General features: G+C 46.7%; 1 protein-coding gene across 6 annotated transcripts in view; it reads right to left on the bottom strand.

Annotated features, from left to right (window-relative positions):
* The window catches only part of DHX30 (DExH-box helicase 30), a 34,169-nt gene extending 13,574 nt beyond the window's left edge, over positions 1-20,595 (bottom strand). The window contains exons 1-5 of one of the 6 annotated variants that reach the window (XM_055803679.1): positions 20,434-20,595; positions 16,670-16,721; positions 5,508-5,638; positions 3,080-3,190; positions 651-1,006 (exon numbers count right to left, since the gene is read on the bottom strand). In XM_055803679.1, the coding sequence (XP_055659654.1) occupies positions 651-1,006; positions 3,080-3,190; positions 5,508-5,638; positions 16,670-16,700 (629 nt within the window). In that variant the 5' untranslated portion in view covers positions 16,701-16,721; positions 20,434-20,595. Of the gene's footprint in view, positions 1-650; positions 1,007-3,079; positions 3,191-5,507; positions 5,639-5,825; positions 6,077-12,313; positions 12,617-12,715; positions 13,949-16,669; positions 16,722-19,522; positions 19,723-20,433 lie in introns of those variants that run through there. The other 5 variants (XM_055803678.1, XM_013299778.3, XM_055803675.1 and 2 more) reach the window with 5 other exon arrangements.
* Between the last annotated feature and the right edge of the window lie 6,620 nt (positions 20,596-27,215).

Here is a 27,215-nt window from a genome sequence, read left to right as displayed (position 1 = left end):
GGGGTGCATCATCAGCATGGCTGGCGGGGCGAGGGAGGGGGCTCTGCCCCTCTGCCCCGCTCTGCTGAGACCCCCCTGCAGCGCCGCCTCCAGCTCCGGGGCCCCCAGCATAAGGAGGGCACGGACCTGTTGGAGCGGGGCCAGAGGAGGCCACGGAGATGGCCAGAGGGCTGGAGCTCCTCTGCTGCGCAGCCGGGCTGGGAGCGCTGGGGCTGTTCAGCCCGGAGAAGGGAAGGCTCCTGGAGACCCTGGAGCACCTTCCAGCACCCAAAGGGGCCGGCGAGGAAGCTGGGGAGGGGCTTTTCCCAAGGGCCTGCAGCGCCAGGACAAGGGGGAACGGCTTTGCGCTGAGAGAGGGCAGATGGAGATCAGAGCTGAGGGAGAAATCCTTCCCTGTGAGGGCGGCGAGGCGCCGGCACGGGCTGCCCGAGCAGCTGTGGGTGCCCCAGCCCTGGCAGTGCCCAAGGCCAGGCTGGACGGGGCTGGGAGCCACCGGGGCTGGGGGAAGGGGGCCCTGCGCGTGGCAGGGGTGGGACTGGGGGGTCTTTAAGGGCCCTTCCAACCCAAACCATTCTAGGATTCTGTGATCAGCTACAAAGAAAAGTCTCTCCGTTACTGCCCTGGATTAGCAGCTATCAGGGCAGACGTACCTGGCATCTCTGCCTGGGGTTCGAGCATCCTGATGTGCCATAGGTAGATAATCAGAAACATCGATTGCTTCTTCTTCCAGCTCTCCTTCCTCCAGTTCCCCTTCCTCTAGCTCCCCTTCCTCCAGCTCTTCTCTCCTCATTGCTTTAGGCATCCTGCCCTGTTCCATGGGCTGGATGGAATCATCTGGCTCCATCCGTCGCCAGCAGGTTGACAAGTCAGCGAGAGAAGGTCCGGACTTGGAGCGCCACTTGCCCTCTGAGCACCACCTCTCGTCAGGACAGCCAAGCTGGTCAGCAAGAAGCCGGTACTTTGCAGCATCAAAGAGCTCATTTCTCGGCCCCAGCAAACCCCAGCCCTACAAGAGAAAAACCCCTTGTTAGCTGCAGTAAAGAGGCAGATCTGGGTTACTGCAGAAAACCAAAATACATCTGGCAAAGGAGACACATACAGGAGCAATTTCTTCGTATCCCACAAAACAAGACAGAAAGAAAAAGAACTTTCAGAAACTTAAAGCTTTCCTTCTGCCGTTTTTCTTAAGAAAGGGAATCTGTTCACTAAACATACTTCCCAAAGCACAACTGCTTAGCATCACATAGCTTGTTAGAAAGGGTGCGTCAAGATTTATTGGTATTTTACAAACTACTAACTATATTTAGCATCTGAAGTTTTGAAACCCACCTCAGAGCATGAAATTTATCTTTTTAGAAAGGCTAGTCTAAACAATTATAATCTGGGATAACACAAGATGAGAATTCAGGGAATGATTCATCTCCTTCCTTTCATTTCACAAGAACAGTTATTCGCATAAGCAGTACCAAGACCTCCCTAACCCAGCATTTTTTGCAACAGAAGAGTTCCTAATTACTGCTGGCCTACCACCTACATTTAGAACCTCACCTCACATGAATCTCCAGACATATCTACAGTGCAACACATGCTACATCTTACCAGACCGCTGCAATAAGTTAGAAGTTACATCTCTAGGCCTCCCAATGGCCCCATATTAGACAAGGCTGTATTATATTGTGCTGAGGAGCACCTAAGACAGCAAGAGTTCACTTTGCTAGCTATTGTACTCAAAGTCACTACATTCACACTCTCTACATCAATTAGATACTACTACTTTTCTTGAAGTGATGACTGTTTATTTAAAGCAGTATCAGTAGCTATTTCTATAGCTACGACTGCACAAGGCTTCTCATCATGAGGGCCTTCCATTAGGTTATAGGTTTAACTGGAAAAGCACCAGCGTTAACGCTTTGTATGCTGAATCTGTGGTTTCAGATTTGGGTTTTTTTTAAGTTCTAAAGTACAGTTTAGTCATTTCCAAAATCTGGGGAAAAATATATCATAAGCATAGATAGGAATTTTTTTCCTTTGAAAATTTCCAGGCTCTCAAAGGAAGCAAGAAACAATGCTTTCATTGCACACTGACTAGCGAGGATAAAATAAGCACATATTTCCAGTGGATGTTACCTGAATGAGCACTAACCATGTTTCGCGTGGAACGAAATCAGTCAGTGAAACCAGTCTTGCTAATCACAGGATTAAAAAAGCTAGCCTAAGCACAGGGGGCAGCTGAAGAAACTGCCAGTTTTCATGCTGCAATTCTTAACTTCTGAAGGCTAGTCACTTCTTAATGTAGCTTTCTCTGTCTACAACCAAATCAAGAAGCTCTCTTCTTGTTAGACCATCCACAGCATCTTTTTCCTTAGCAGGAAGATATCATTGTTCCTACTCCACAGATGAAAGGGAAGCTCCAAAAGCAAAGAGCAAACTCACTTGCTCAAGGTTGCAGACAACAGTCAGTGGCAGAGCTGAAGACAAAACTGCATCTCATCCTCAGATAGCAGCTATGGAACACCGTTACCTTAAAGAGTGACCTTTGTAACCGTACTGTACTTGTCTGACACTGGCTGTGCACAGATAGCAACCATGTCCAGCCGTAAGTAAGTGGCTCGTAAGACAGAACATAGTCTGTAAACAGAACACGTAATTGCCACATTATGGCTTACAGGAAGAGGAAAGAAAAGCCCCTGAAGGATCTGCACTTACAAAATACACACAGGTAGACTGACAGAAGCGCGAGTTAGTGAACTGTGGCAGCAAATACACCTGAGGGAAGCTCGACTTGCCACAGACACCGAGACTAAGATAGAAGCTGATTAAGGTCTAGGACATAAAGCACAAAGACCAGAACTCAAAGAATGTAGTGAGCTCCTGCCTGGCTGAAGCAAGTGGACTTTTATGTTCAGATGGATTCAGACAGCTCAAGGCTTCGCCCTCTACTCTTGATTAACAGACAGGCCAACTAAGAAAGTGAGCAGGCAAAGAGAGAGATAAAAGTCAGAAATCACACCACCAAAACAGACAAGGCTGGCACACTCAAAGGCTTGTTTCTTCAAGCTAAGGAGCAGCATAAGCTCACCTTGAAAAGCTGACATGCTGCAGCTGCTGCCTGCCTCTCAGCATCAATCTTCTTGGTCCCATAGCCTTCCACTTCCACATTCTTAGGCCATTTTATGTGCAGAGTGACTTTCTGAAAAGCAAAGATAACCAGTTAAGTGAGACAGTACAGAACAAACTCTCTCCTCCATCAGGAGCATATCTACTTCAAATGTCTCTGAACTCCAGGCAAAGAGAACTACAAATGAAAAATCCCAAACAAACTGCTTGTTTGGTCCCTTTATGGGAAGCTCCATTCCAGTAACATAGAAAGAAAAGCCTGGAAAAGGGATACAAGGTGCCCACAGTCACATAGAAGCTGCATGGCTGAGCCAGGCCCAAAAGCCAGGCTGACTTCCAGCACAGTGCCACATACTCTGGGCTTCACAGGCTGCAGTGTGTCATCTCAGAGGAATCAAATGCCAAGAGCTCATTACAAGAACAATTCAGTTTCAGAGTAACTGCTCCTACGTACACTGCAGCACACCAGACCATGCCTGAGAACCAACATGCGATTTCCAACACATGTCCAGTTGCAATGGCAAGCAATTCTTCCTAACTGCTTCCTCACTGTAATTTTCAGTAGCAGCATACTGCATCACAGTTACACAGGGAGCGACCATACTCATTGGGCACATGAGAATCCAGCCTTCTGCATATGCTGCCCAACACAAGCTATTACAAGAACTAACAGCACCGCCAGAGCTCCTCTTATACCAGTACAGTTGGATGAGAGCAGCTGCAAAACTTGCAGAGGCAAAGAATGCTGAAAGCTGAACCCTGCCCTTTCTTAAAAAAAAAAATCACTCCAAACCAAGAACTCGCTCTACTCCTGGCCGTGCAGATGCTGTAGCTGAGTTTCTGCAAGGCTCAAAGGAGGGAAACGCCTAAGGAATTCTCTCCTGTTTCTGCAGCAAAGATGAAAGGTGGCGTTTAGGTCTGCTGGGAAAACCCCACCTATAAGGCTAGAGAAAAGGCTCCCGACTTCAGCAGTCTACATCTGGCTGGCTGCCTGCCACCTGAATCTCATCTTACCGTAGGAAATTGCTACGCATTTTGCCTGGGGGCTCTGCATGAAAAGGCACAGACCTGCTGAGAAAAAAGGTGTCTCATGAAGGCCAAGTTACTGGGTGCTCATGAAAAAAACCTTGCTCACTTCCAACCCAGACTTATCCAGGTTGTCTCACCTGTCCTTCCATCCCCACACACTTCTCTGGGTGGTTGGTTTTGTGCGGGCAGGGGCGAAGGTAAGGGAAGGAGGAGGTTGAGATCCAAGCCTTGTTTTCTCCAAGAGCTCCTTTGGGGTTTTTGTTTATTATTTTGTTTTGTTTTAATCTAAAGTTATCCTCAACATTAACTCTATTTAAGTGCTAGCAAAAACATGAACTGATTCTGCAAACTAAAATGATAAGGCATTCGTTATGGTATTCAGAAATTCACGTTAGGAAACTGTACTACAGCTCATCAAGGAAAAGCAAGAAAAACAATAAAACAATAAAGAAACTCTAAAGTAACCATTTACTAACGTGTTGCCTAGAATGCAGGGACACTTTAAAAGGGGCATGGTAATAAAAACTCTGGGGAATTTTAGACAGAAATTTGTTGGAAAATGTTAATCCATCAGAACTGAAGCTTCTCCTGGAACATACATTACAGTCAAACTTCAGCTGGAAATTGCTTTCAGCTCTAGAATGAGAGCTAGACGATAAAAGGAGGCAAACCCCCGAACACAGAGCACCCATCAGTTAAGAACTTCTGCTCAGTTTATAGCACAGATTTGGATCTAGGCCTCTCACATCCCACCAAGAGCTCAATCTATTTGGCAAACTGTTTGCCTGGAATTCCTCCATTTTATTTAACAACAACAACAACAGAGTCTGTATTTCATTTTGCCCTTAAGTAGTATTACAAGCCTCCCGCCATCGCAAACAAATTCTTCTTTCTTGGCTGCAATTGAACATTTTAGGCTTTGGCATTTGTTCTATTAGAATCTACACTAAAATCTAGGCCTACTAAGATATAAAATACAGCATTTAAACTTCAATTTTCTGAGGTAGTGATGTACATTGCCCAACACATTTGAGTACAGACTATGTGTCTTTCTCCTGAAAAAAAGCCAGTTACAGTGAGCTACTTAGAAGAAAAAAATCCATCCTTCCACACACAAAAGGAGAGGGACAGGACCTACATTTATATACCTATTAAAGTATGTGAAAATAAAGAGAAACTGGAAGAAGTGAGACTATTTCGTGTTTGAGAGATGATCACAGAACACTGACATTGAATTAAAAGGCTTCTATAATTCTCTCTATTAAAGAGTTATTTCCAGGATTAGCAGTATTCCTGGCTCACTTCCCACTCTTTATGTGCAACATACCTACCCGCCGCCCATCCCCTCACAACAGGATTACCTTTTTTCTTGGCCCATTAGTATGGATGTACACCAGCTTGTCCCTTGCATGAGAAATGCCCAGGGCTCGTCCAATCACACTGTTGAGCAAGTTTTTAGGCTGTGGAAATTCCTTTAATAGGTCTCTGGAATCTGGAGGGAAAAAAAAAAACAACAAAAAAAAAAACAAACAAAAAAGAGGAACTAAATATCTTATAGTTCTTGTGCAGTCCTGTTCAAAGACATGTTGTAACACCTGCTTCACTGCAGCTCTGTGAGCATTAATATCTCTAAGGTTACAGTGAGAAAAGTAAGCAGAGGTATTAAGTGGTTCACCTACAATGTCTCCAGGCATCAGCAAAATGGTACACAGGAGTGCAGTCTCCCGAGCTCCACATGTAAGATGACACTGCAAATCCAAAATGGACAACCATACTGTTTGTCCCAGGCTTCTGAAACACACAGCTTGTTTCCCCCTCTTTCAAAAGCATGAATATCCTCTAGTTAAAACTGCAGCACTGACAGTCCAACTCCATGATCCAGTGATGCCAACAGTCACCTAACAGTTTGGAAGGACTTTTTTTTCGCCCCAAAAGGACACAGTGTCAACAGAAAAAATTACATACTACATATACCTGTTGAACCTGAATACAAATATCATAGCCCAGAATACAAAGCCCAGATTAACCCATGGAGTTGGTAGTTTCCTCACTATGGAGGCAAAAGCAGCTCTGTTTGTCATTCTTCAATGCTGAAAACAAACTGAGCAAAAACTATTTTGAACAGACTTTGGTATTTGTATCCCCCTCCTGAACCATGCAGGTCACCTCAGGGTTAAATCAAGGGCCTCAATGACACACAAGCTACACATGAGATGCAGCCATTGGCAGTAATGTGAAAAAACCCTGGGGACTTCTCCCTGAATTTATTGAGATGGCTGGGTTAGAGGCTGGGAATATGGGTTTGTACTAAATTGCTCAGAGAACCCCCTGGAAAGAAGTTTGCCAACACAGTATTTGGAGATCAACCAGCCTAAGCAGGAAGCTAAGAAGCAGCGCCAGAGGCAGCAGGCGTTGCGGGCTGGTAGGACTGGCTAGTTGAGCACAGGTCCCCTGCCCCAGCAGGTGAGAAATACTGCTCAGGCTACAGCGCTTGCAGGAAGGGGATATTAATGATCACTTCACATCACTCATTTAAAAAAAATAACAATAATACAAATCACACTGCCCCCAGACAGAGCAATGTCACGCTCACCTCATGTCCCAGCCTCCTCCCTGGTGCCAACACCAGCAAGGATGCTGCTCTAACTCCCCTCTCACATGCATCACTGCCACACTGTAGGGGAGAGCCTTTATTTTGAGCAGCAGCCCAGACAAGATCAGATTAAATTTAACACGGTAACAATTCCAGAGGTAGTTACACTACACAAAGGGGTGGAACCAACAGCTCACTGTTGTGGCGAGAGGTAGGTGCTGCTTCTCCCAGGCTCTAATGCTACCACTGCTCCAGCTCTGGCACAAACCCAAATGCACAGAGATGATTTGCAGCTCTAACCCAACAGAAAGCTAAATCAGAAAAAGAAGTACACTGGGTTTTGCAGGGCTCCTAAGTCAGCCAACTGCACAGTCCTGCAGGTACCCAAAAACAGTGCAAAGGAATAGGGGAGAGGAATAGGATCTCCCATTCCGGCAGCAGCAAGCACAGCTAAGGCACTCTGATCCTAAGTTCAGCCAACATCACAAACGTACGCTCCCCAGGCAGTCGGAACGTCATTGATCTTCTTGCAGACCACCAACCGGTTTGAGCACTACTTTTTAGAAGGGTTCTAAATTCTCTACAGCTATTTAGGGGAAGTTTCAGCAATGAATCAGAAGTCAGCAACACAAGATCTGGTACTGCCAGAATCTGGACTTTTGGATTGAGCTACCAAATCCAAGTAGAAATGGCCCGATAGCCACACTCATTAGAGCATCACCAAGATCTGCCACCATGTTTTGCCGAAAACTCCCAATTGCAGAGTCATTATAATGAAGATACACAGTAACAAGCTTCAAAGAAGCTAGCAAGCATTGAAGAAAAAGGGTCTGTAATACAGGCACACGCAAGAGACATTCTCCAAGAAGCTGCACAGCTAGGGAAAATCGAAGTTACAAGGATGTATCGTGAGGGCTCACCTGAAAGCTGACCACCAGGGAAATTGCAGGAGTTTTAGAGAAGGCAAAAGAGTTATGTTGCACCACTGCAGACCAGCACTTGTCAGACTGTGCATACTTAGGTGAGGGAGAGCAAAAGCCCATGCTGCTGATCGTATCACCCTCTTCAGAGAAAAAAAAAAAAAAAGAAAGAAAACACCAGCACACTGATCCAGAGTTCAGAAAAAAAAAAAAAAAATTACTGGTGACACTCAGTTTTGAAACTTCTTCCTCCAAACCACAGAAGAACCACCTGAACCTCAGAGAATCCACTTTCAGAAGCCAAATGGACCAGATACCATCCTTAACATCTACAGAGAGATACTGAAATACAACCTCTGTAACCTGCGATAAAGATGTGAAGAACTGGATATCATTTGAAGACAGGCCGCATTGTAATTCGACAGTTGTTTAATTCCGACTTGCAGCTGGAGCTGGCTCAGGTTGGCATTGCTTCTCAACCTGGTATGTAGAGGACAAGCTGGTATTTAGAGGGCAGCGTCAAAATGAACAGATTAAAACTGCTGCCTGCTCAATCTCCTTCAACTGTACTGATGTTGAAAAGACCAAGCCCCACACAATGGGCTTCCTGCCACTCTCCTGTGCATGACAGTCAGCTGCGGCATCTTCTGTTATAATAAAAAAAAGCCCACAGGCTGCTTACACTTACTTGGGCAAAACTCTTGGACAATTACAGGGGGATACGCAGGAATTACTGTGGTTTATGAACACTACTTGTCTGTGATTTACCTTCTATGGATAGCAGGAAAAGAGTCTCAGCCTAACAAAGACCTACAAGTCAATTTTCTGTAATTATACAGCAAATCGGTGACACTTCTACCTACTCATACAGCAAGCACCACTATATTCAGACTTCGACCTGCTCAAGAAAAGTGGAAAAGTGACTAAGATTTTGGCATTCTGCAGTTCTATTCCATGCTATGTTGCTGGGACACATGGAGGGAGGAGTAGTAACACAGTTCCCAAATGCACTATTAAATTCACTTAATAAATGAGAAATTTAAAAAAAAACCACAAACCACTAAATGAAACAACCTCTAGCACCAGCCTGTATTATTAGGCCTCTAGTTGCTTCCTCATTCAAAAACAATAACCTGAGAAATTTTGTGATAAGTAACAGGCAGAAGCAAGAAGCACATTCTTTTTAAATGCTCTGCTCTATCCTCCCCTCCCGCCCCCCCAATGCAGTCACCTCATGACAGAGCCAATTTCTCACATTCTGAGGTGAGTCCCCAGTGAAGACTAAATACTTAACCCATTCTAGAGCAAAGAATAGGATCTCTAAATAACAAAGCCTAGTTCTGGCTTGCAGATCAGACTCTGAATTACCAACCAAGACACAATGTATTCTTCACAGCTGACAATGCCATATTCAGCAGCACCATCTGACGTATCAACAGCGACTCTAAGGCTTCATGGATTACCCTCAGCCCATTCTTATCCCGAGTTTGAGAACTGGAAGGTTCTTATCTTGCATGAAGCCATGCCTCACCCATAGTTTTTAAAGAAACAATCCAAAATTGCAGAACTGGATTTGCAGAATGTTTCCTTCCCTGCCAGATTGGATTTCTTGGCATCTTCCTCCAAACACTTAGCTCTCTCACTGCTGAGAATGGATATTTGGGTAGAAATCATATTAGCGGTAGTCACAGCCCTGCAGAAGCAAGGAGTATAACCTAATACTCCCAAAACAGAGTTGATTTTTATACTCAATTCCTATCAAGCCAGAACTACATATGATGTTCAAACCATGGCTCTGAGATCACAAACAAACATTAAAAGCCTGTCTTGGATAGCAGACAACTGAGGGTGGGGTTATCAAAGAAGCCAATTAACTATTTTAAGTTCCACAAAGCCAGCGAGTGCTTTAGCTTAATTTGATTGTGAAAGTCCACCATAATTTCAGGCAACACTGAAAGAAAAAAAAATAGAAAGAAAAAACAAACAACTCCCAGCTGTAGTGGCCAAAGGCAACAAACCTGACAAGCAAAGACACTGTCAGGTACAAGACGACAACAAATGCCCATAGTCTTGTTCACAGAAGACAGAGGAGCATTACATTCATTTTGACAGTTTCTATCTTCCCTCAAATTCTCTTCCCTGGAGAAGCAACAAACAAGCTATCCCTGGAGAAGCAACAAATGAGCAGCAAGGACAAACTATTAAATACAACATTCATCAAGATATGAGCCCCCGCAGTAATAAATTCAAGTCAGTGAAGAATGCTCCAAACACATCAAAAATTCACAGGGAAGAAAGCCCTGTGGCTCCATAATATCCATTTCATAAGGAATTAGCCTAGACATGTTTTACTAGGGAGAGGTGGAGGGAGAGAGAGGTTCCACCTGGCAGTTTAGTTTGGAGTACACCAAAATATTATTACTTTTGGGGGATTTGGGGTTTTTTTGCTGGGTTTTTTTTTTTTAAACCATCATCTACCAATCCTCACCAAGACTCCTTTCAACCATATACAGTAATAAAAAACACATGCAGTTCTTGCCTAAACAAGAACAAACTTAAAAATTGGTAAAACTGACAGGGCTTCTTCAAAAGCAAGTCAGATCATCAGAGAATGAAAGTGACTGATGGCCAGCCTCCATCCCTGGAACACTCAGAACTCGGCTGGATACAGCCCTGATCACCCCCCTCCAGCTGGGCCTGCCCTGAGAAAGGGATCAGACCACACAGCACCCAGAGCTTCAGTGCAACCTAAATTTTTCTGTGATACTATGAGATGGCAAAGTTAATTCTTTTCATTTTTAAAAATTAATTAGAGAAAGATTCTTTCTTGGAGCAAAACACAGGTCAAGATCACGTAAGTCTCAGCAACAAGCGAAAAGTGCCACAGACCTGACTGAGCAGGCAAAGCAGCTCTGCATCATAGAGTCTGCTCCAAAATCCCACCACCTAGGCCAACAAAACCAAGCCTTAAATATTAATGCCAATACATTTTTAAGCTGGCCTCAGCTGAGAGTCGATTTTTCCATATTTGTATCCAAGGCTAATAACAAAAGCAGTCAAATGAGGATAGCTAACAAGCCATCAACTGAGAAGTTGAAGGCTTAGAACTTGCCCTTATAGTTTTCTTAAAAGAACTTTTATGATCTCTGTGTGATCAAGCAGCCGCTGTACAGGCAGGACAGACTTACAAAAAGACCCTGAAAACTTTTTATTTGCTCATCTGAAACTAATCTTCTAGCACTGCCAAATTGTCACCAGAAGAGCCTTCCACAGTCAATCCACCACATACACTGGAAGGATGTGTGAACAGAAACCCAGAGATAAAAGCACTCAAGTACTCTCTGAAAACACACCTTAGAAAGAGGAATGGTGAGGAATGAAGTACAAAAGGGGGAAGAAAAAAAAAAAAAAGTCTACTACTTCTCAGGCAACACCTGAACCAGCTCATTAAACAATAATTTGGGGCGGTTTAGCATTTACTTTCAAAGTCAGATAATTTGCTCTGTTGAACAGCTTGAACACAACCATTAAAGACCGACTCTGAGCTACAAGATAAAGCTCAGCAGAGCTTCTGAAAGGAAAATGGAACCAAGACCCAAAGAATTCAGGATCGACAAAAAGAAAACAATAATAACAATAATAATAAAAAAAGAAGTGCTAGAGAGTAGGAAGGAAGCACAGAACACAGAAGGATGAGCAGGGGGAAAAATGAAAAAAAAAAAAAAAAGAGTAGAATTTTTAATGTAATAAACTGAATTTCCAAAGTGGAAGATTACAGCCTAACAAATAAAACTGCAAACAAACCAGTGATTTTAAAAGGGAAAATGCAGCAGTTCAGGTCACAGCCTGGAAGTAGTAACCTCCGGCACAAAATTACTCCTATCTTGCTGAACTAGAAGCGTTCTTCACTCTTCATAATCTAACAAAAAGCAACTGTCAAAACACGACATCAAAACACACTTTCAAATACTCTTTTGAAAAAGCCACGATTCCTTCTGAACAGGAGGAAAGCATTTACCCTTCAGACGCCTGAGCCCCGTGCCCTCCCGCACACAGCTCTGCTGTAGGCTGCAGGACCGACGGCAGCAAGAGAAACCTTCCAGGCTTCAGCAGAGACATCAGCCCCGGCCAGATTCACGAGCGCTGCGAGCATCAGGACTTTTGCTGACAAGAGCTGCTCGCACCGCGTTCAGCGCCGCCCGCAGCCCCGGCACCGGGACCCGGCTGGGAGGCAGAGAGGGCGATGCTCCCCGCTCCCGCAGCCCGCTCCCGCCCTGACTAACGCGACTTGCTGCACGCCGAGGACAGAGCGGTTTTCCTGGCGATGCTGGATGGGCGTGCACGATCCACCAGGATTTCTAGCGAAAGACCCACTTACGACTCCTCTCGCGTCAGGCCGCGGCGGGCGCGTCGAAGCGGCGAGGACTCCCGGCCGGCCCGGCTGCCGGCGGGCGACCTTGAGCCGAAGGGCCCCGCACGCCGCTGCCGCTCGCCGGGGAATCCCCGCTCGCCCGCCAACAAAGAGCGCCGCGCACCCGCGCAGCGCGGCGGGGGCTGCTACAAAGGCCCCGGCCCTCGCTGCCCGCCGGCGGCCACCGGCACTGCCCGCCCGGCCCGGCCGCCCCCGCCACACCTCCCGGCGCCGGCCCGTTACCTGCGGCGGCGGCGCAGCCGTGCGTGCACACACCGCCGCAGCTGGCCGGCTCCTCTCCCTTGCCGCGCATCCCGGCGGGGCGCCCCGTCCCCAGGGCCGGGGCTCAAGGCCGCGCCGCTCCCCGCGATGCGGCCCGTCCACCCCTCCCACCGGCGGGGCCCGACGCGGCCTAGCCCGGCCGCCCGCAGCGAGAGGAGGCCGGCGGGCGGCGCGGCCCGGCTGCAGGCGGGGGGAGGGACGTGCGGCGCGCTCACGCTCCCTCCTCCCAGCACCGGGCAGCGGGGCTCGCTCCTCCCTTCCGCTGCGTGCGGGCCGGCGCGGCGCAGCTTCCCCGGCCGCCGAGCCGCGCACACCGGGGGCGCCGCCGGTTCCTCCCCCCGCCCCGCCTCGCCCCCGGCTCACCCTTCACCATGGCGGCGGCGTCCTCCTCCTCAGCGCCCGGCTCCTCCTCCTGCCTCGCCTCGCCGGCGCTCTGGGGCGCCGGCAGCCGGGTGCAGAGCCCGCGCGTCCCCGGCGGCGCCCGGTAACAGCGGCAAAGGCGCAGCGGCCCGGCCGAGCCGCAGGCAGCCGCCGCCTGCAGCAGCAGCCCCAGCGCCGCCATCTTGAGGTTGCCCGGCGCCGGCTTCAGGCAGGGCGCGGCCGGGCGCTCCTGCGGGAAGGCGTCGTCCGCGCCGCGGCGCCCCCCGGCGCGCAGGAGGACGTAGCGCAGGATGCACCCCTCGCCGCGAACCGCGGGCGGGGGAGACGCTGAGCCCACACGGGTGGGAGCGTCTCCCCCCCGCCACACCGGGACCGCACTGACAAAGCCAACCACAGGGAACGGGAAAGAAAAGGAAAAAAATCAAGCCACAAAAAGAATCTGCCTTCGCGTCCCTGCCAGAAGACGTGGAGGCAGAGAGCGGCAGCTCACCGCGCTCCTGCCGGAGAGGTGCCAGCCGCTGTGGGAAGACGGAGGACTCGCACCGCCCGCTGAAGCTTTAAACCAGCAGAAAGATATTTTCTTTCTCTTTTGGGGGAAAAAAAAATCAACGGCACTTGCATCATCGAGCTCTACCAGCCCTGCCTGGGGACATCGGCCCTCCTGACACATGTGCGTCCAACAGAAACAACGCAGCAACTCAAAGCACACACTCGCACACAGATACATCACACATTATGGATATAGGTTAGCTGAAAGGCTTTCGGGAATATTTCGTAGGTGTCACACACACACACCCCAAAAACGAGGATGTCTTCACACGCGTTCAAAGAAAGGTTACCACAGAGAGATGTCATCTGCTCCAAGGTCTGAGCAACCTGGTGGTGATACTGCAAACACAGTCCACTGGCTAGACCTCCACACACGGATTTTATTTTAGAATCATTACTAAACTTCTCTAATTAAAAGGAAAAAACCCACACGTGCAATTTTTACTATGCTTTCAACAGCATTCGTCCGCTCTCGGTTTCACTCCTTTAGACATTATTTGCCATCCCTGCGCATTTAAAGGCAGAGCGATCTTTCCGATTGTACTAATACAAGTGACTGCAAGACTGATTCAGAAGGGCAAATTCAGAAACAGGTACCTGAACGTTGTTTTGGGTTTCTTGTCTTCAGCTACACATACAATCTGCCTGCACCCTAACAGACACACCTGCAGACTAGGTAATGTTTAGATACCTAGGTAATTGCTAAGCAATATCTATACATTTTATTATCTCTGGCTGCAACGTATACTCTGGACTACCATTAAGTTGTGTGTTTCTTTAAACCAGGGTATCATTTTTATATCAAAATACCTTATTGCTCAGTGAATATTTTGTGTGTAAACCAAAAATTTACATGAATGGTTGTTTAAGCACCATGATAAAAAAAGAGGGGGTGGCGTTTTGGGATGGGTGGTGGGTGATTTGTTTGTTTGTTTTTACATGAGAAAGATAAATCTTTGATAAGCCACAAAAGGATTAACTAATTTAATTACACACTTAAGTTTTATGAAGGCTGTATTCCACAAGAAAAGGTTCAAGAAGAAGAAAACCCTGTGTAAGAAACAACTCTGGAGGAGCATGCATGAGCACAAAAAAAAACCAACTTACTACACCAAATATGCCTTTTCCAATCTGCACCCTTTTTAGAACGTCTGTGAATTAGCTAGTGATTTATCTGTGCAGTTATGTTTTACTCAAAAAAACAAAAGCAAACAAAATAAACAAACCCAGATCTTGAAGCAGCACCAGAAGACACAAAACGGGCTTTTTTTGCCACTGCCACCCCCCTTTTTTTTTTTGAAAGATATGAAAATTATTCTGGCACTCTAATTAAAAAGGCTTAGATTACAAATTCTAAGAGCATTGGTCCACTAAAAAGGAGAACAATCTTGCTAGACAACTCAATTTAAGGAAATGAATTATATGTAAATCTTTTGAGAGCATATTGCACGAACTCTTACTTTCAGAAATAAACTTCAGATGGTTTGGAAACAAAAGCTTCAAGGAGGACTAGAAAGGAAGGGTGGCTGGAAATGGTATGTAAACATTAATACATCCTTCTAGGAAGATGAATCTACTGTGAAATTACTTAACTTGATATAGTTGCTGGTTTATTTAGCATTTTCCCAAGATCTAGATGAGGCAATAAGCTGTCCAGCAGTGAAGAAAATAACAATCACAGCTACTAAGCTGTTTCAAGTCGTGAACATCAGAGAAGAAGCACAAAAGGTAACAAGAGCCCTAAGGAGATGAAAACCATGGCTGGAGACCACAGTGATTAAAAGCAAAACAAACAAAAGAAAACAGATGGAGTACATGCCTGGGGAAAGTCTTGGAAACACACAGTCAATGGGAAGGAGAAATCTGGGAGAAGATGCTGCAAGAGAGTGTGTTGGTGCACAGAAAGTTTCACATGGGTAGGGCTAGTGGTTTGTCACTGTATGATATAAAAATTATCTTACGAGCACAGAAAATATATAGTTAAGACTCAATTTATTAAAAAATTTCAGAAGCCATAGATTCCACATACTCAGTCCAAATATCTTTATTTTGCAGAGACGAGCGTTAAACAGCATATAAATAATCGCTTAAAGCCGTCTTCCCAGGCTTTGCCAGTTCAGGCTCACTTCGATGAGCTGTGGTTAATTCATCTTCTCTAGCCAAGCCTTTGTAGAGGCAGCAGCACTATGCAGAAGCTCGTTAACAAGCCACGTTATGTGAAAGACTTCCTTTTCCCCCAGAACACAAGTGTTAGAACACCCAGAATCCCAAACCCAGTCTGGCCATGACAAACCACTAGCCCTCACAGGAAAAGTTCCTTCTCTCTCTCTCAGACTCCAACCCAGGTCATGCTATTCAACAAATGAGAGGGTTTTTATTCCCAACTAAAATTACTCTGTACATAATACTCTGCCCTGGACTTATAAAGCATTCTGGGAATTTTTGTTTTAAATACAGAACCCACAATATTGGTGACTCACTAGCGTGGCAGTGTTACAAAAATGGCTGGTACGCTGCTGTGTTCCCCAAGCGCTAAAGCAGAAGCATGACTTCCCTGAGACAGGAGGTAGTGATCCATCATTGGTTCAGCCATATCTGGAATATTTTATCCCATTCCACGCACCTTATTTTAAGCCTAAATAACAGAGTTCAGAAACGAACAGCAAAAGAGAACAAAAGCCAGCAAGTGACTGGAGGGATTTCTTAAGAAAAAAATATGATCGAAAGAAAGAGGTAGGCAAAGCAATGACAGGGAAGAAAAAAGGACACAATAACAGTTGACAGGTATTTAAAGTATGAAACACCAAGGAGAAAGTGCTTACTGAACTGGTACAAAAGGATGCAGGTATGTTTAGGAGGGTAAAATTAAAAGGGGGGGGGAAAAAGCCTTTAAGCTAACAAGCAAACAAGTCCACATTGTCATCTATTGGGTAACAGAAGGAGTCTTCTCTCCTTCCAAATTCTGTTTCCCTGCGATACTCTAATGTAACTGAGCTTACTTGCAACATTTACCTCACATGCTACACTAACCAAGACAGAACTGATATACATTGGTTACAGCAACCACCCTCGCTGTAGGCTTGAAGTGCAAGTGTTGCAGGCTGGGCTCCCCTCAGAAATAAAGCGGTCTCAAGCATAAAAACACACATCCTACGCTGCAGAGCTATCGCTAGTTCAGGTACAGTCATCTCCACTTCCTCTTTTGTCCCTAACGCGTTGAGAAGGAAGTCTGACAAAGGCATTTGTAGGACAAACCTCTCATTTATCCAACACAGAGGACAGTACTGTTTCTTACAAATTAATTTTCATCATCCATCTGCTATAGCATTAAATCTCTGAACAAAGGAAAAAATAAGGGGTAAGTTGAAGATTGTTTCAGGTCCTTACCTTTAAGGGAATTCAGCGAGAACATCTCCATCACAGTGAAAAGGGTTGAATCCTGGGAAAGCAAGAGGTAGCAAAAAGAAACTGGAAGTTAGAATTAATATTTCCTTTGAGAGGTTTCAAGTGTTTCATGCTTCTGAAACTAGTTGTCTTTGGCACAACACAAAGCTAATGGTCCTCAACAAATTTCATATTGGTGTTTATATTCCATCTGTTTCACCTGAATCACACCTGTACTGGTCGCTATCCTGTTATAAGTGGCTGCTTTACACCCAAAGGGAGGAAGTGTCTTCTCAACCAGTGGTTTGTAGATTTCGGAAGTGCTTTGTTTCTGTGGTGATACTGATTTGGGGATATTTTTTAAAACTTTTGAAAGTCAGAACACCAGAAGTAGGTATACTACTGCCATTATTCCCCCTTTTAAAAGAAAAACAAGAGGAGACAGATACACTTTTGATAATGTGCTTTGCTGAAATTATGTTAAACTTCCTGGTTTAATTTCTTATTAAAATAGCTTTCACTCAAATTAGGAAAAAAAACCAAATCAACTTTGTTTTGGGTCGCTTTATCTGTCATGCCAAATACTAAATACATTTTAGGCATTCTTGATAACATAGTAACAAGGATTTTCTAACAAACTTGGCTCAGATGGGTGAGGGTCCGCATTTACACTAACATTAACTATCCACATTAACAGCTATTCCTGTGCACGCAATTAATATCCTACAAGTATTGCGCTTTCAAATTATTCATTTTTGCTTTCAGTGAAACTAATGACAAAATTACTGTTTACTTCGGCAACAGCAAACAAGGCCTAAAATAACATCACTCTCAGAACAGAACTCTGTGGACATGACACCTTGTTCAGCCAGCCACCTCCCTACAGGCACATGAAAACAAACCTGCTGTTACTGACAAGTCCACACTTTGTCTTTTTCAATGACTAAATAAATAAAAACATAGTTACCGTGACTTCTTTAAAAATGAAAACTCATACATCCTGTAGTAATTGTCAAGACTGGCAGAGGAAAACATCCTTGGTATAGCTAACTCATTGCACTGAACAAAGTTAGAAAACTCTTTTGTGGTAGTTAAGCAAGATTCTTACGGCTGAGGCATTCAACCGTGGAGCTAAGTCACAGGAGGAATGCAAATTGAAAGTGCAAAGAGCGGGCCACATAGCAGTAGGATCATCTCAGTCTAGGTACACACCATCCTAAAGCCAACAGTATTTCTGATGAATTATACAAGTTCAATACTACTCCAACACAAAACAGTAAGTCCTTGAACACTCAAGTCATCAGAAAGAGACAAACAGGAGTACAACAGGGAATGTTGCAATACATTCTTAAACCTAAGATATGGAGGTATTGGTTGCATCTTCCTCCCAAATTTTTAAGCATGACAAAAATGGGGAAGTTGTTTGCTTACAGACAAAGTGCATTCCAGAGAACACAGGGAAGTTGGTCTACAACAGCTTTCTAGGGCAATGTACCATTCAGGCAGATAAACTGGCAGGCTTACCTACAGAGCACAAATTGGTATTAAAGAGAACAAAGAACATCTAACCTACACTGGGATGGGCAGAAAGGCATTTCCAAAAATAAACACAAGATGAAGTTGAAGAAAATGGTCTTTTCTGCTCAAGACCAAGAAAAAAAATTGAAAAAGTGACACAGATAAGCTTACAAGACTAAAAACTGAGAGCCCCACTGACAAGCAAGACTACCAAAGTTGTTATTTATAATTGTGCCTGCAGATCCCCAGCTGAGATGGGGACCCTTACCGTGCAACTACCAACAGCCCCAAGGCTAAGACAGCCAGAGCCAGACTGCTTGGGAGTGGGGACAGGACAGGGAAGAGAACGAACGTGTAGAAAGATGAACTCAGGTAAAGTCCATGATCAGAATCCCACTGATGAGGGATCCCTTTAAAATTGCATGGAGGAATTCAAGTACTTTAAGCTTGAGCTTCCAGTGGGAACGTGGTCAAAGCAGAGAAAAGCTTGGCTAGATAAGCTTAGGTTTAAGGTACAGGTCATTAAGAGATCAGTCCCTGCAGCAGCATCACTGGATTACTCAGGACCACATCTGGTGGATCTAAATACAGAGGATCCTGAACTGGGCAGTTTTAGCACAGCTAAAGGTGTTCAACTATGGCAGCTGCTTCACCATTCACAGAAACGAAGGAGACGCATGAACATCATCGAAAGGGGGACACATTGGAAGATTCAAAATATATTTCACTCTGATAACAGGAGAGAGATGGGGGGCCTCATAGGACACTGGATTTACTAAGCATCAGAACACAATGATACAGGACTCTCACAGACAAGGCAACAGTACATTTGGAATGAAAATCAATCGTGCATGATGATGCCATCAGACTGCAGAGCGCCTCATGCCTCACGCTTGGCAAAATACTAGAATCCCAGATGGCGAAAGAGACACTAAAAGTTTGTTAGCAATAGACCTAATGCCCCTACTGCAAAGGCAAAGAGAAAAACCCAGTGAACGCAGCACTGGAAACTGCCAGCTAAAATGTTAAAGGCCGAGGAACTGGGTCTTTTGGGGTTTCCTTGGTCCCCCTGAAAATAGCTACACATACGTATGAAGAGAAAACCGCATCCCCAAGAAGAAAGAACATCGAGATGCAGCAAATATCACAGAATTCTTGATTACTGTCTACTGTGATACCAAGTGCTCTGTCATGAGAACAAATGAGAAACTGTGTTGTTTTACATATCGTTCACCCTCACAGATAACCTACACTGGTGTCTGTGCAAAGCAAAACAGTTTGACTTTCAGCTATTTGGGCCAAACAAGCAGCGGATCTGTGCAAGAAACCTTTATTTACCAATCTTAATTCTGCAGGATTCTCACTGCCGACAAGCTGGAAGCGGGAACAATAATGTGCTAGAGGTAGGACTGGGTGTTGAATGCTCTTGGGTACCAACTGCTCATGAGACCAGGCGTTGTGGACTAAACCGGAAACCCAGAGTGATGGTTCCAATGAACACCGGGGAAAAAATGGTGCCACTGGTGACAACAGAAGAAGTTACTGGGAAGTAAGGAAGAGACAAAACTAAGAAAAGGACTGCGAGTCATGCTGGAAAGCAGCTCTGTAACAAGAGCGAAGGCTTCCCCACGGCACAGATGAGAGAGCCAGGGGTAATCCCGGCTCCGCAGGCCGGCTCCGGATCACCCCATGCTGTCTCCCGACGCGGGGCTCAGCTCCCCGTCCCACCCGGGGCTCTCCCCGCTGGCCACTCGCCCAAGACCCGAAGGGAGAACCGCCCGGCAGCGCGGCCGGCCGGCTCCGCGCCCCCACCGGCTGCGCTCCCGGCTGCCCGCGGCGGTGCTGGGCAGCGGCGGACAGCAACCCGCGCCCCCCGCCCGCACACGGCCGGTGCCCCATCCGAGGAGCATCCCCGTCCGCCCCGCCCCGCGCCGCCCGGTCGCACAGGCCCAGGGCCCCGCACGGCCCCTTCCCGCTGGGCCGGGACTCCCGCCCCCCTGGGCGGGCACCGCGCCCGGGCTTGGCCGCCGCCCCCCCCGCCCCGGCCCCGGGGGCTGCGCGCCGCTCAGCCCCGCCGCCGCGCCCCCATCGCCTCAGCCCCGCCGGTCCCCCCGCCGCCGCCGCCGCCCGCCCGGCTCCGGCTCGGAGCCATCCTCCCCCTCCTTCCCCTTCCTCCCGCCACCCTTCCTCAGGCCGCGGCACCCCCCGGGCCTCGACCGCGGGTTCCGGGCCGCGGTCCCGCCACGCACCGCGCGGCTCGAGCCCCCCCGGGCGGAGCGGCGCCGGTCCCGCTCCCCGACACCGACCTCCTCACAACCAACTCTCTGGCGCCGGTCCGCCGCCGCTCGGACTACAAGTCCCAAGAGCCCCCACAATCCGCTTCCGGGGCAACCGCCCGCTCCGGCGCCTTCTCTTCCGCCCTCTCCCCCGGATGTGAAGCCGCCTTCCGCCGGCCAGAGGCACAGGAGTGCGAGGCCGCGCGGGGCGGGGCCTGTCCCCACGGCAACGGCTGGCGCCAATGGGCGGTGGGGCCTGCGGGGGCGCTGGAGCCGCCGCTCCGCCCGGAGGGCCCGGGACCCCGGCCCCCTCGGTAGGCCCCAGGCCCTCGGTGGGCCCCGGCCGCTGCCGCCGCCTCCGCACCCCCCGCCGTCCTCACGGGCCGCGGCCGTTTGTGGCGTCTCAGTGCGGTGCTGGCGGCGCGGGCTGGGCTGCCCGGCGCTCGGGCCATGTGCAGCCGGGGGACGGGTGCCTGTCCGGGGAGGCTGCGGAGCCGGGCGCGGGGCTGCCCGAGCGGGGGGTGCAGCCCCCGCGGGCTCAGACCGGGCTGAAGCTCGGTCCCGGTGTCTGGGCGGCCGCGGCGCTCTCCCACGGGCAGTGCCGGAGCGCGCCAGGGGAACTGCGCAATGCTGCCCGAGTCGGGGCAGCGTGTGGCACTAACATACCGAGGTACTAATCCGCCACCAGCCCTAACAACCATGTTAATATTTAACCAACACGCTGTGTGTATCTACAGGTAGAAACTTACTCCTGATCTTAAATATTCACTGGTTAGAGTTAGATCCACTGGACATCCACAGCACAGGTACTTGCTGTCCTGGTGCGGGCTTACTACGGACTGAACCAGGACTGGGCTAGTTACTCCTTTGGGGCAGGACAAGGCTCATCGCTGCTTCTCCCTGGAGTAATCCTAATGTGAGCAAAGAGAAGCAGAGTTTGTCCCCCACGTTACAAAGGCCCTGGTTTGTACTAATCACTTAATTAAACGCTTGTGCGCAGCTCCAGACACTGCCTGAAGATACTGAGTGGCAACCTATAAAATAGTATGGAAGTCTCACAGGTTTCCCTTACTTTCTGCTGCCATTAGGAGCCAGAACAGCAGGAGTGTGCAAGGACTTGTTACACTTGGGTTCTCAACAGGAATGAGCCAAAACGGATCTTTGCTTTCTATGGAATACTGCAGTTGCGTGGGTGTAGTGGTGAGCTTCATTAATGGTGCACAGAAAATGTGTCATGAGGGTAGCTTAATTTATCAGGGAAAAATAGCTGTAGGCTGGGTGTGCTTGATTTGCCATCGTGCTACCGATTCTCTGGCAATGTGGACAGCAAGGCAAACATGGAAGAAGATAGGCTTACCATTACAGAAAATGTTAATGTCTTAAATTCTGTGTGGTAATTTAAGACTGAACTCAACATGATTTTGATACAGGTTTTAGCAGTTACCACCTAACAGCTTATTTGCGTGCAGAGGTCTTAACTTGTTTTTTCTGGCCATTTCTAATCAATGTGATTTTTCGTATCACCCACATATGAAATAAAATATTATGAAATAAACCTTTCAGAGTACTAATCCCAAGAAAAGCTTTGTTTCAGTGAGATTGAAACAGCATTTGAAAACATTCTTACTACTTAAAAGCTTTTTCCATAGAGAAGTGTTGAGATGCCCAGGATGATTTAAGCTTACTGAATTTCTGTTTCTTACTGTGGTCTGCAGGCCACAGCCATCTTCCTGTCAGTTGTGCAAAGCACATGAGCCAAAACGTGATGGAAGTGAAGTCATCTAAGGGCAAGTGTCAAACTGGAATTTCCCCCAAATTTGTCTGCCTGCTTGCAGAACCAGAAGTCTAGTTAAGGCAGACTGAAGGCATATGTAGGGTGGGAGGAAATGGCAAAGAACATAGAAAATCTGCATCTCTAGCAGATGCTTAGGGGTCTCCAGCATCTTTATTCAGAAGATGAAGCTAGAGGTCCAGTTATTTCTGAAGGCCAAAAGATTAATGGGTAATCTTCATTCCCCTGTAGCATTTACAGATAAATAGAAGGACAATGAAAGAAAGTGTCAAGATAAGAGGAGTAACTTATGCTGTTATTACCAGCTTAGCATAAAAAGCCTGCATAATCATTCGAAAGTCATCTGTTAAGTAACAAGTAAAGCAATTTGTTTCTGGGGGCTTAGAATGGAAAATTGCTTTAATACAATGACTTTGTACAGAATATGTCAAGCCATCTAAAGCATGATCATTTAATTATAGTTCTCTACTTGCTTCCTACTGATTACAATATTTTTACTAGTATTACTTTGTAGTCTCTTTTCCAAGTAACCTAAGAGCTGCTGCAAAGGCTGGTTTTAGACGAGATCTAAATATAGTTTATCATTCCTTGTAGCTGTAAAATGAAGATTAAAAGCATGGACATTATTTCGATTTTTCTTTTTTTGTTCCCAAGCTTTGTTTATCTAGTAATCTATTTCTGTTAAAAAAAAAACCCAAACCCCAAAAAACTAAACCCCCAAACTTAAAAATACCATGTCCAGCAGAACTAACAGAAAACAGACTCCTGTCTACTGCCCTCTAGTTAACCAAACTACTGCGCAACCACTGCAGCTCCTCTCGGTATTCCTGCCCCATCTGCCACCCAGCATACCTTAGGTCTTCATCTAGACACCTAAAAATCCATGTATTTTCCCCAGCCATGTCGCTAAAGTGCTCCTCCTCTACTAACCTCCCTTCTGCCCGTGTCCCTTCGCCATCAGCTGTTCAACAGACAGCAAGTAGCACAAAAACCATGAAAATCCCTATGTGACCATTGCGTGCAGACTGCTTGAGCCTCACAGCACCACAGGTGGGAAGGGGGCTGGTTTTACTCCTTATTTCCACAGGAGAACTCAGTATCTGCATTTTTTAAACGCCTCAGTTGGGTTTATTTGAAACTAGTTAGCAAGTTTAAAAGTTATCAGAAAAGATGCTGAGGAGTCAGCACCATCTGAGGGACAGTGCTGCTTCAGGAAAAAAAAAGACACCCCCGTTGTCCATCCTTAAAGGAGAATAGAAACACGTCCAGTTGATATGTCTCTTTCCCAAATCAAGTTCATAACAAATAATGAAAACACTGTACCAAAGAAAACACATACATACACATTCTGGGTTTTGAGACTGAAAACTGTTCAGTTTTCCATGAGTTCAGTTTTCGATGAAGTCTTGTTGTAATTCTGGTAAAACATCCTTTTTAATTTGATTTTCATTTACTGTCTTTTATTATACCCCAGACATTGTAGCTCTCATTCAATTAATTAACTGAGTAGTTGATATTCTTTTTAGACCTATTAAGATCCAACACCTTTACAATCCAGTTACATCAGACCTTGTTGCCGGCTTGCTCATACCATTCTGTGTGTGGTTACACTTGGCTTTTTTTTTTTTTTCCTCATTGTAGTCCTAAAGACAAAGGGATGACTACTATGTTAAGGTAATTTTATAGAAGCTTACTATCAGAAACGCTCAGACTGATTGGTTCTCTTTCTGTCACAATAGCTGGAAGACACTGAAAAATATGGTAGCATACAGAAAAAGTATTTCCATTTTACTTCAAGCTTTCTTAGGGTTTTTCTATATTAAAAGGTTAGGTTTTGGAAAAGATGTGAGGGTTAACTTGAAAAGTTACTGTATTTGCTCTGAAGGTCAGTTGTCATTAAGGCAGTTGCTGAGCTCATAATTGTTATTAGAAAGTCAGGAATCTCTCTTTTTATCTCTATAGGATATTACCAATGGCTGCTGCAGTGATGTGGAATCTTAAAGGCAAATTGCTGTAGCTTAGTCAAAGTCAAATACAAAATCATTGCACTTAGCTTAGGGATGAATTACAGAAACCAAATTGTTGAGAAAGTAAGCATAACTACCCAAAGAAGAGGCAGAGAAGCAAGTAAACCAATCTAGCTAAACAGCATGCCTCAAGAGTGCTTTTGACTAAGACTGAATTGTCTCATAATTGGATAGACTCTACCGAAGACAATGAACATAGGCTAACAAGCAATGCATAAGAAAAATTCAACTTCTGAAATAAAATTTGATGAACAAATCACTGAAGTTGTTAACAACAACAACAACAGAAGTATTTTAAAGACACTAGAAGCAGGAAACTGGTTTAAAAAAAATAATCGCAGACCCAAAAAAGGAAAATCTGTTTGGCCTCATACACTAGTTGTAATCAACAGCACAACTGGGAAAGATCATTTTCTGATCCCCTCTGCTGTGAAGGAGGATGTTAAAATTCCCTACTGTACCATTTAAAGCTGCCAGTAATCTGGATAACACATTAAACGTCAGAAAAGCAGATACTGGAGCAAACTGATAAATGGCTTTTTAAATTAAGTCCAAGAATTGTGAAAGAAAATTGTGCAGTCAAGCTAATCTAAAAAGTGCCTCTAATGGAAGTTGTTAGACTGGATTGTCAGCAGATAATACATCACATCTTCATTTTTTTATTTGAAACTCCATGCTTTCATGTCTAATCTATCTTTGTGGCACTCATGATGAGACATGACAGGATGTGGGTAATTCTGGAGTAGTAAAAAAGTTACATGGGCTAAGTTCTGTGCTGGTCAAGAAAAAAATGTATGGATTCCCACCCACCCACCCCGAGTATGAAATAGTTATAAACCACCCAGTGATATCTTACTGAATGAAGTAACTTTATAATCTGTTCCCAATTAAACATCAGTATTAGAAATAGAAAAATCTTAATTTCTTGGAAGTGGACTGGCTTACTAAGGATCTTGGAAAAAAACAACTTTTTACCTTCTTAAATGGTCTTCTTTTCCATTTTTTTGTCTTGTCTCAAGCACCTTTTTGTGGACTAATTTGTTGTATAGGATACAATTTTCTTCTGAATTACATTGGTCTAAAAATATGAGCAACAATGACAATATCTTTCCAGCGGCAGCTGTAGTAGAAAGTAAACCTTTTGGAAAAGGTTTTGCATGGACACATCAGATAATTGTGAACATTAAAATCTTAAATGTTGCTCTTAACTTATTGCTTTGGCAAAAATATTTAATCAGGTATTAAAGAACACGTTTAGCATATTCTCAATCTGCTACATCAGTAGATCAGGCTGACACAAACCCCTAAACAAACACTATAGGGTACAACAGCTAATCCTGTAACCATTTTTCAATAAAACTTCAAACAGAAGTATTACTGTCACTTCTTTAAATAACATAAAACATCCCACCTCTGATGAACACATGTGGAAGGAAGCACTGCTTCTTCAATCTTAACGTTTCTTCTGGTGGTATGTGCGCTTTGGGAGCTCTCTGCAACTTCTTTGGGTGATTTTCAGGTGTTATTTTCTATAAAACAGATTGCTCTCCCAGTACTGTCACGCTTACCCTGCTTAATTGGTATTCTGCCTTGCGGTGCTGTTGTATAGAGAACTACAGAAGGATGATTCAGGAAGACTGAATTGGCTGGAAGAGACTAGGAACAGCAGACCACCACAGATCCATGAGACACCAACTCTGGCCACAGCCTCTGCCAACAGAGCCGTTCCCTGACTCAATGCAGAAATCCACTGATGTGAAGGATTATAATCTTAGCTTTTTTTGTTTAAGTGTGTTGAGTTATTCCAGTTTTGCCAGCTATTCCGAGCTGCCAATACAGAGAATTCTGCTTTGTGGAAAGGGCGGTCTACGAGCACCACAGCCCTTAGCTGTGAGCGCGAAGTGCCTCATTCCCTCATGCCCAGACAAAAAGGAAAGCCCTCAGGGAGTTGGCTGAACGCTGATTTTTCATTACTTGGGTTCGATTAATCACTGGTTAAGATGTTTTTATAATTGGATTACCACATAAAAATGAGTGGGGGGTGGAGGAAGCGCTCTGCGGTGGAAACTGGCCTTGTACTTGACCGGTGCTTTGTGTCGCTCTGCCCGGGGAGGGCCGCAGGGATCGCTACTAGCGGCAGAACGCGGAGCCGGGCTCTCGAGCGCCGCTAACGGTACATCTGCTGCCACAGCTGGACAAGATGGCTACCAACCCGTTGTGGAAGAGACACGGTCCCCTTCGCGCCTTATATAGACTTGGGGGCGGACTGACAGTTATGACTGGCTCATCTGCCTGCCCATCTTACTATTGCTCCGCCTCCAGCACATGCTGGTACTATTTACCCTTTCTGGTTGGTTGGATATGGAGCGCGGGCTGTAGCAGCCAATGGGCGATCGGTGGGGGTGGCGCCTGCGCACTGCTGAGGCGCGGGTACGGGCAGGCTGGCTGCAGGAGGTGCGCTCCCCGCGCTGCTAGCGAGACGCGGCGCCGCTGCCTCCCCGCCGTTGGGCCAGCACAGGAGCGGTAGCTGCCTTCCCCGGGCTGTGCCTGTTGCCCACCGCGTGGGCAGCCGCTGCGGGGGGCTGTCAGGCTGCGGTGTAGAGCCGGGCGTGGCGCCTCCGCCGCCGGCTGCGGGCGCCGCAGGTAGAGCGTCACGTCTGGCAGCAGCCGCCCGGGCTGGCGCGGCACCTGTGGCGGGCGGGCTCCCTCGGCGGCCTGGGCCCGGTCTGCGGCTGCTGGCGGCCAGGGATACCGCCCGCCTCCGCGCCACGCAGCGCGCCTGCGGCTCCACGCCACCAGCAGCGGCTCCGGCGAGGGAGCGGAGCGGGCGGCGACGGGCTGGGTGCCCCGCCGCGGCCGCCTCAGCGTGAGTACGGGGATGCGGCGCCCTTCCCCGGGAGGCACCTCTTGGCTGTCCCCTGCGGGCTCTGTAGAGT

Source organism: Falco peregrinus, chromosome 5, assembly GCF_023634155.1.
Source record: "Falco peregrinus isolate bFalPer1 chromosome 5, bFalPer1.pri, whole genome shotgun sequence".
Lineage (NCBI taxonomy): Eukaryota > Metazoa > Chordata > Aves > Falconiformes > Falconidae > Falco > Falco peregrinus.
Note: the sequence above shows the minus strand (reverse complement) of the source record. Positions and strands in the feature narration are given on the sequence as shown.